General features: G+C 43.6%; 1 protein-coding gene across 1 annotated transcript in view; it reads right to left on the reverse strand.

Moving 5' to 3' along the window:
* ryr2a (ryanodine receptor 2a (cardiac)) overlaps positions 1-10,000 on the reverse strand; it is a 139,548-nt gene that overhangs the window by 112,180 nt on the left and 17,368 nt on the right. Inside the window, exons 10-17 of the mRNA XM_056576687.1 lie at positions 8,680-8,754; positions 7,092-7,248; positions 5,709-5,873; positions 5,211-5,332; positions 4,772-4,955; positions 3,142-3,277; positions 1,018-1,113; positions 455-573 (exon numbers count right to left, since the gene is read on the reverse strand). Coding sequence (XP_056432662.1) covers positions 455-573; positions 1,018-1,113; positions 3,142-3,277; positions 4,772-4,955; positions 5,211-5,332; positions 5,709-5,873; positions 7,092-7,248; positions 8,680-8,754 — 1,054 coding nt within the window. The remainder of the gene's footprint in view (positions 1-454; positions 574-1,017; positions 1,114-3,141; positions 3,278-4,771; positions 4,956-5,210; positions 5,333-5,708; positions 5,874-7,091; positions 7,249-8,679; positions 8,755-10,000) is intronic.

A 10,000-nucleotide genomic window follows, 5' to 3' on the forward strand; every position in this document is an offset into this window, starting at 1 on the left:
CACAAACTAGTACAGGGCTACGCAAAGCATTTGACAGTGTCAACTTTCAACCAACCATACAGATAGGGCTATAAGCTATAAGTGTTCTATATGGGCTGGAAGATTTACATGGACTTTAAGTGTTATAAATGGGCTATAAGTGTTATACATGAACTATACTTGTTATACATGAACTATAAGTGTTTACATGGGCTCTTAGTGTTCTACATGGGCTATAAGTGTTCTACATGGACTATAAGTGTTATGCATGGACTATAAGTGATTTTTGAGCTATAAGTGTTATACAGGGGGTATAGGCTAAGTGTTTACACGGGCTATAAATGTTATACATGGACTGTAAGTGTTTACATGGACTACAAAGGTTATATACATGGACTATAAGTGTTATAAATGGGCTTTGCATTTGAGGCATGCAATCCAACTGATAGTGTCAAGGGATTCGTGTAGAGTCCACCTTATGGTTGCGTCCATGTTTGTCCAGCAGAGAAATAATGGACTTGATGTGTCCCTCTTTGATGAGATTGAGGGCCTCAGGACTTTCCACCAGTACACAGTGTAGAACCTCCAGTATACCTAGAAACACATTAACACAATGTAGAACCTCAAGTATACCTACAAACACAGTAACACAATGTAGAACCTCCAGTATACCTATAAACACAGTAACACACTGTAGAACCTCAAGTATACCTACAAACACAGTAACACAATGTAGAACCTCCAGTATACCTATAAACACAGTAACACAATGTAGAACCTCAAGTATACCTACAAACACAGTAACACAATGTAGAACCTCCAGCATACCTACAAACACAGTAACACAATGCAGAACCTCAAGTATACCTACAAACACAATGTAGAACCTCCAGTATACCTAGAAACACAGTAACACAATGTAGAACCTCAAGAATACAAAAGAAATACAAAAATACAAAAGCAATCCACCAAAAGTAACAGGCTGACCCTAACCTTTGAGCATGTTTGCCCAAGAGAAACATTCATGGTGAAACGTACCAGATGAAGCTTCCAGTCTTTCCAGTCTGCTTATCAGCCAATCCAGAGAGCCAGAGAACTGAGCACAATTCTTCCGGTTGCCCCTTATGAGTGCAGCTAGTAAAGGGCAGGGTAGCAGAGACATTATTTCCTTCTACAATTTGGCATCAAACACAAACTTTCAACCAAGCTGCACGTAAACTATGTATTGACACACATTTAATTCAATAAAAACAATTCAATTATGAAGACCAAAATAGTTGCATGAAATGATAAGGGGGTCCTACATGGTATGGCTAGCTTTGTTAAAAAGCTAAAAAATTCAAGGTCAGATTTGAACTGTGGCCCCTGCTCACCACTGCTACCGATTATTATATACTAGTAGGACATGTTTGTAGTAAAAACGCCCCCAATGGGAGAATCTGGCCCATCATTTGCATCCCTTCCTCATTTTAAAAGCTCAACAAGCTTTTGAGACATTGCCGAATATGTGAGAAAAAAACAATATCACTACGGATTTCGTACGACCCCTAAAGATAAAGATAACCTATACATGAGCTTGAACAACAAGAAATGGTTCCAGATGAAGCCTAATATCTGCAAGCTAGGAACCATAGGCAATCAACCAGTTTGAGCCCTATTGCCAATCAAAGGAACTGGTTTGAAGAAAAAAAACATAAGAAAACGAGAGAGAAAGAGAGAGAGGTCAAAAACGATGGTAAATAGTCATTAAATGTTGTGTTTTATTTGGTGGCTGTGGGGGAGTTTATGGTCGAATCAAACAACCTTAATACGTGCTAATCTTGACCAATAGTATAAAACACTGGTTGAGTTTCAAGGCGATTGGATTCAAATCAACACACCACAACACCTTAAAGTACATTTGAGCTTGTTTATCCGTAGCTTCCTCACCCTCTTCACCCTCGCCTCATCTTACTTAAGCATATGTGAGGTTGCTCCCCTAGTGCAAGGCGAGCTGGAAAGTAAGGCTTCATTTATTTCCCACCCACTGAGCACATATGGCCAGGGCAAGCCAGAGAGACAGAGTGCCTCCCCTGTCCAATCAACGTTTTGTCACTACGTGCTCGTAGTGACAAAACCTCCCACTGGGCCAGGGCAGGCTGGGAGGTTTGTGCTGACCCTGCTTAGACAGTACCAGAAGTCCACAGTGGGAACTTGAGATATCCACTGAGTGAGCTGCTATCAGGCCCACTATGCTGACCTCTGCACCTCTCACTAGATTGTAACACTGTTGGACACTTTCTGCATTTTGAGAACAGACGTGATTGCTGAATTTAATTTAACATATTATTCATGATTAAGTAATCTTTCCCATATTATTTGAAGTGGCAGATTGCCTACCCTGAATACACGTCACGTAAAACAGATGATCTCACTCAGTGTTAGTGAGAGTTAGATTCCCTATCATGCCCTTCCATTGCTCATGGCTGTGGCTTGCAAAAATATGCCGTAATTCCCATAAATCTTGAATGGGGAGTCAGTGATGCTCGGGCAGGAAAACCCAGACCCCATTCTCGTCTGCAGAACCACCACACACATGATTTTTTGAGGCATAAAGATGCATTTCTGTTTGTATTTCATACTGATTATTTGTCCTTATTCTGTCTTGTGCCTTATTTATGAAGTAAGTCACAGCCATCAAAATCCAAGCCAGCACCCAAACCATCTTCTTCATTACCTCTCCAAATGTTTCCCAAACTCACTTTTCTTCGGCTCGCATTTTGAGTTTATTTATCTTTTGTCCCTGTGCAACTCGTCACTCTGTGATGTCACAAAATAATCTGTCTTTAGTTTTTTAGCTTCACTTTTAATAAGGAGACAAGAAATTTGCTAAAATATCTTTACTTTGGAGCAGCTTGAATGGTGTGTTCACACCCCCACATCACTGAGAGAGCTAGTTAACCTCACCTGCTTCCACTCATTTCCTCTAACTCAGTCAAATGCTAACTGGGTCCAATGGAGCACAGGTGTAATTAAACTAAAATAGTATGATGCCTCTTCTAAAATTAGTAAAATTAGAATTGTCAATGTGTATTATTTTTCGTCATGGCTAAAAGTAGGACCCACGGTGTGGAGCTGCCATCACTAGTGTGTGAGGATGTCAGTCCTCCTGAGTCTCCTCACCAAGGAGCTCGTATAACGAGTTAAGGATGGACCTCCACGCCTCCCCCGCCTCTTTCCCTGCAACCTCGGCAAAATGGGCGGCGCTGCTGTAGACGTGGAGCCGGTCGATGCACTCCAGGAGCAGGCTGGTCATCCCCTGGAAGACAAGAGGGACAGCAGACACAGGAGGAGTCAGCTTTCCTGAATTCACCCCCATCCCATTGTTTTGGGTGGGGTACAAACCATATCGGAACGCCATCATAGATCCTTCATCCTCTGGGGAGACCGGGCAAAGACAATCCAATCTCTTGTTGCACTCTTCTTATCAGCATGTTCCACACAGATACTCAATTTGTTCCTCCCCTTTCGTTACTCATATGAACCCTTTCAACTTCACACAACCACATCTTCCAGGTCCCTAGATTACACGCTAAACTGTTTGTCCCCTAACTCTAGTACTGGCAAGGAATGGCGATGCCTGATCCAAATCACAGTATTATGTTTTTTATCAGACTTTGTGCTAGTGAAATAATATCAGGCAGCTTCGTCATAAGTGTACTTTCTAGGTAACCATTTGTCAATAATTGCGGAGCAGAAGCTGTTACATCTTCCACACCATTTCTCATATCCACATCATATCCAGAGCCTGGTGATATTGTCGGATTGCCCCTGTCCCAAAACGACAAGGGTGTGGGGAATTAATTTCCCCAAGATGTACATCATAAAACTGACACCTGCAATGCCCAATAAGGATCCCATTAGGATGGCATGGCAATTACATTATATTCATCCACCAAATGGAATAACTATGCCAAATAACTGATGGACGCTTTTGGGAGAAGGGGCCAAACCTTATCCACATACCGTATCCTGCCAGACAGCTTGGCTTGGACTCGAACATGTTTAAGGGTTTACACAAGCCAAGTGTGACCAGGAGAGACTGTATGGGGTACTGGTACTGCAGGAGTATGTATACTGTTGGACTGCGTGTGTCTCCTGGTGATCATCATGTGGAAGGTGAGCAAGGCTTAGGGTCTCAGTGTTTATTGTGGCCAAAGTATAGAAGCATCCCTGTTATATAATGGCTATGGATGAGCTAAACAATGGGGCGACATTGGAATCTGTTATCTAAATAATAAAAGTCCCACTGAGTCTTCCACATCACGAGGACTGCAGCTGAACTGGAAACCCTACAGATAGAATTCATGAGGGGATCTTGATCATGGTCTGGTGCATTGGTATCCTGTCCGTAAAAAACATGTGTTCCATGGGTACTAGGACCAACAGTCTGGGCCGTTAACGTGATCAAAGTCTTCCTTTAATAGGTTAGGTAAACTGTGATCAGGTTAGAGTGGACCACCCACCTTACAGAGCGAAGTGAGGTTAGTGATCAGGTTAGAGTGGACCACCCACCTTACAGAGAGAGGTGAGGTTAGTGATCAGGTTAGAGAGGACCACCCACCTTATGGAGCAAGGTGAGGTTAGTGACGCTGTGATCCTCAAAACCAACTTGGTTCATTCATCCCTTTATAACCACAGATGACTGAATGCATGCACACACATTGCCCGTCTATTTTCTGCAGTACATTATGGAAAAAAGTGTATCAGCAAATGTTTGTATTTCCCACAATCCCCCCAGTTCCCCACCTACCTCCTCCTGGAACAGATTCTGCCGGTTCTTCAGATGTCGTAGCCGGTTCTGCTTCTCCTCGTGCTCCAAGTGCTCGTCCGGGGGCTGGAAGTAGCCTATCAGATCCCGCAAACTGAGGCTGACCGATTCGATTGGCAGATCGAGAGCAGAGGTGTTCCCTTTTTTAGAGAGCACGTCCAGGCCCCTGGAAAGAGGAAAACAGTCAGGTTTGTATCTTCGAGATATCTCAGAGATGCAACAGAGGACCTAAGAGCCTTAGGCCCAATCCCATTTTTACCCCTTACCCCTCCCCCTTGTTTTGAAGGGGTAACGCCTTCCCCTTACCATTTAGCCCCACCCCCTCAGGCTAACAGTATGTGTCAGATAAACAGAAATCACTGTAGCCATGGACGCCCATAGAGTCCCATCCAGGTGAACGTGTGTGTTGAGGTCCGCTCACCTGATGAAGCGGTTGAACAAGAATACGGTACTCCGAATGACTCGCGCCGTACGACTCTCCTCATGCTGTGACCGAGACAGAGTGAGGCCATCGTCCATGTGGCCCTCGTGGTGCATGATGGCCTGAAACCAAGTAAACCTCTCAACTGATGCAGGAACTGTTTCTTCTGATCATGGGAGTGGAAATGGCCAGCCGACAGGACCGTGATCACAGCTCTGCGACCAGACCAGTGAAGGTGGATTTACTGTGCCGGTCTCTCCCATTAACCTTACACAACGGATTCAACTCCGGTTCCCTCCCAGCAACTCAGTCTCATTATCATAAACAGAGCTTATTTCCTGTTGTAAAATAGATACCTCCTCTTTCAAAATCACACAGAGTTCTTGTCAATCAATACCAAAAAAACAACAACGCAACACTCTTTCGTCACTACGGAGCCATTGGCTTTCAAAATGTAACCAGTCCATCTGGTGACGGAGGGATGATTAGAAACAATACCTTCCGTTGCACTCCGCCCATGCGGGCACACTTGGTATCCATGGCCTGGTAGGTGAGCCACAAACTGGTGTCCATGTGCTGGACGTAACACACAGAGTCGCCGTACTTTATATCAGCCACTCCCATTCCATCTATTTCCTTTTTCATCCCGGAATCCAACTTTTCCTGAAGAGAATGGCCGTAGGGGTGGAGTATGATGAGTGGAGGCAGAGTGTGATGAGTGGAGGTAGAGTGTGATGAGAGGAGGTAGAGTGTGATGAGTGGAGGTAGAGTGTGATGAGTGGAGGTAGAGTGTGATGAGAGGAGGTAGAGTGTGATGAGTGGAGGTAGAGTGTGGTGAGTAGAGGTAGGGGTGGAGTATGATGAGTGGAGGTAGAGTGTGATGAGTGGAGGTAGAGTGTGATGAGTGGAGGTAGAGTGTGATGAGTGGAGGTAGAGTGTGGTGAGTAGAGGTAGGGGTAGAGTATGATGAGTGGAGGGGTGCAAAATACTGTAGGTTAATTAACTGGCATGGTTTCTGTGCATGGCTGTTCTTTTCATTTATATAGCGCTTTTCAAGACAACTGTTCAGGATATAAAAGTTGTGATATAAAATGAAGCCTAGAGAAATAAAAAAAGGTGCACTAATGTATGTTTCAAAGTCAGCTAACAAACTCTTGGACCAGCTTGATTTCTTTCCCTCCTCACATATCTGTCCCTCCTCACAGTCAAGAACCCCCTCGCTTCATTCAGCGGCCCGGGCCATAGTGTGAGTGGTGAGGAGTCAGTGGAGTCACAGGGCCGTGTGAGGGTGCTGTAATCACCCGGTCGCTCACCCGCTTGGCTCTGAAGCCAGGAGGCCGGGAAATAGACTTCACCCATTCAGTGGCAGTGAAACCAAAATAGGTGTTCTATCTTTCAGAACATGGTTAAATCTCTTATATGGGGATCTTTGCCATATTATCAATGTGCAAATCCAGTTTTTTATCCTGTCCATTCTTAAATCTCATGCTAGACCCATGGCAAATATTTGGATGAATTGTGTAGTTACATAATAGGCTTGTTTCAATCAATGTTCATTGTTGTGATCCGTAATTTTTCCCATTCACCATTCTTTTTTTACCATTATAAATGGGTGAAATGTTATTCATTGCAGAGCTGCTGGCAACACATTGATTCTCTCTCTCTCTCTCTCTCTCTCTCTCTCTCTCTCTCTCTCTCTCTCTCTCTCTCTCTCTCTCTCTCTCTCTCTCTCTCTCTCTCTCTCTCTCTCTCTCTCTCAAAAGTCCCTCTCTGATCTAAAACATGGAGGAAGGTGAAGCATTGTTGTTGGCTCTTCCCCACAAAGTACCCATTCTTGAGGAGCTCTTCTTTGGTGCGGTTCCCTTTGAGGTGGCCTCTTACCTTGGATGACTTGAAGCAGAAGGCGGTAGACTTGACGTCCGCCTTGTCTTTGTCCGTCAGGAGGAGGGAGCGGTCGTCCAGCAGACTCAGGTACTTCCCTGTGGTCACGTGTCGTAGTCTGAACGGCTGGCCCCAACGGGTGTGGCTGCCGCTCCACCTGCTCAAACACCACCTCATTCAATCAGGCCCTTTAGATACCTAAACCTGGCCACATAGTAGTGGTAGTAGAAATAGTAGCAGTAGTAGTAGTAGTAGTAGTAGCAGTAGCATTAGTAGCAGTAGTAGTTAACAGCAATTAAAGCTTTACGGTATAAATATCATTACGACCATCTATGTTTTATCAGGGTTGATAATGTTTGAATAGCATCAGCTTGGGTCTGGTGATCAGCATACAAAGCTTCATGACCGTACGCCAAAAGGGATGAGGGGCTATGCTTCTTTAAAGTTTTCAATCGATCGTAACTTGTAGCGCCTCCTATGGTGAACTCTAGCCTGACCTTGACCTATGTTTCTTAAAGTTCACCTCGTTTGGTAAGTTAACCCCGCCATTAAGCACCTGAAGGTGATTGGGCTGATCGGGCCGTCTGGCGGCCATGTTGTGGAAGGTTATGGGTTCCTTTGGCAATACATTATAACAAATGTTCTCCGGTACATGAAAAAATAACTTGTTTGCTGATTCAATTTTATATTATTTAATTGCATAGCTCTTGGATGGCTGAAAAGGCTGAAAGCAGATACATGATTTAAATCAATTGTATTATCAAAAATGTATTTTAATTCTAAACAAAATATTGAATAGATGTAAATCTACATTTTTACTGGACATAAAGCTCGAGACATTTCCGGGTCAGATGATTTACCACCAGTCTCACAAATCAGACTAAAGTCTGATAGCAGACAAGCTCATATGGGGCTGAACAGAAAGTAAACTGACATTAAACACCAATACTCTACAATCTGCGGTAATATTGCAGACAAAAGGGAAAATTATACTGGGGCACGTGAATAGGATTATTTTTCTGTTTCTCAAGCCGTGTCTCAATTGCAAGGATGTTTCCTACATAGATGACAAATACAGGTCATATTGTGGCGTGTGACTGTCCCAATTCAGTTGGAAGCAAGGAACATGCCAACTATGGAATATCATTTGGCAACAATTCAAGGAAGCATCAAATGGTTCATTGGTCGGTGACCGGTATATCCAATAAGACAGGACCAACTTCATCTTTTGAAAAAAAAAACATGTAAGGCCTTATTCATTTTTCAATCCCACATCTAGTATTTGAATGTTTTTTTTTCACATATTTTATAGAAGAAGAAAACATCATCCTAATGGCTACCCTAATGATTCTGGAGTCGCTGTACCCATAGTACACAGATTCAAGTCGCACAGGTGGTATTGGTGTGGTCGTGTGATGCTGCCTGCTCAGGCCACTCTATGAAGGCCACTTCATAAAGGCCACTTCATGCAGCACTTTCATAAAGGAGGTACGTAATAAGGAATGTTCCTAACTAGGTTTTGAGGTTAAAGGAAGCCTGCTCGTGACACAGCCCATGTGTAAAGATGTACTGGGATGAAATTACTCACACCACCCGTAGCATTTCCAGCCTCCACAGGGACCGGGCGTGGATGGACACCGCTCCGCCCTCGTAGTTCACCGTTCTGCAGAGACAAAGAAACAGGGGCACTTAAAATAAAAGCTTTCCCCATTTCCTGAGGAGCTGGACTGTGCGTTCTGTCTAAGCGTCACCATGCCCATGGCCCCCTGTCTCATACACACACAAATGCTTTTCTTTGTTTGGTTAGAGACTTAGTGGTTAGTTTATCGTTATATTATTTAACTTCCAAGGTTCTTGTTGACCTTGATATTTCGTTAGTTATTAAGGATTGTTTAAGATGAGTTTGGCAAGTGTTAGTAAAATGCAGACTTTGCAGATTTGGGTAATTTATGCATTTAAGCATTGTTGCATATACACACCCTCGAAATGCTCTTGTGTGAACCAATGTGTCATCTCACAAACACACTTTCGTCTGAATGCAGACGAGCTGAAACTTTTTAGTGAAGTTCCCTCAGGCACACAGCAGGCCTCAGAGAGGTGTGCAGCAGAGGAAGGTGCTTAAGGGGTGAGAACAAAGTGCTGAAGGTACAGCAGAAGGAAGCGGTGCTGTACTTCACAGACACCTTACATTACTATTGAGGCTACCCATGGATAACCGTATCGGTTCCCGAACACCTGTCAAGCTTAACTTTTGATGACAAACATTGTTTTGTAATTAGTTGAGTTTGAGCATGAAACAGTTATGTAATGTTAAAAAAAAACACATTTTGCCAATAATATCAATGATCAGATATAGATGCATTTGACTGTTATATCTAGCACAATTAGTATTTTAATAACGCACTTCTTCTTAACCACACTGCTGTTTCCCTCTGAGACAACAGGAAAGTGTAATTATTATAAGTTCTCTCCATCCTTTGGGAGTTCTCCCTATCTCGCCGCGGAGAGTGAGCGCTCATTCTGTCTCCTGGAGCCAATCAGCCTGGCCCACTTTGCTATTGTAAAACAAGAACAAACCTGTAGAACCGTGACCTACATAGAGCTACGGACAAACTACAAGACTGGAACACGTTTCCCAGTAATGTGACTTTGGAAATGCCTAAAAACAGATGGCAGTGACATTTTCTTTTATTATTATTAATGGCCTTTGAGGCCTCGAGAGACCATGCTGATCTCACAAGTTCACATTTCAGTTTCTCGCTGAATATCAGTCTGACCTCGTAGCGTTGAGACAAACTTTCAATTACCGGACCACTCAGCACTAGGCTGCGGGGTTCATAAGGAGTCATGCCTGGTCTGGGATGTATTCTGTATCAACATATGGCCCTGGCCTTGCGTTCAAATAAAAA

The sequence above is a fragment of the Gadus chalcogrammus genome, chromosome 18, assembly GCF_026213295.1.
Source record: "Gadus chalcogrammus isolate NIFS_2021 chromosome 18, NIFS_Gcha_1.0, whole genome shotgun sequence".
Classification (NCBI taxonomy): Eukaryota; Metazoa; Chordata; class Actinopteri; order Gadiformes; family Gadidae; genus Gadus; species Gadus chalcogrammus.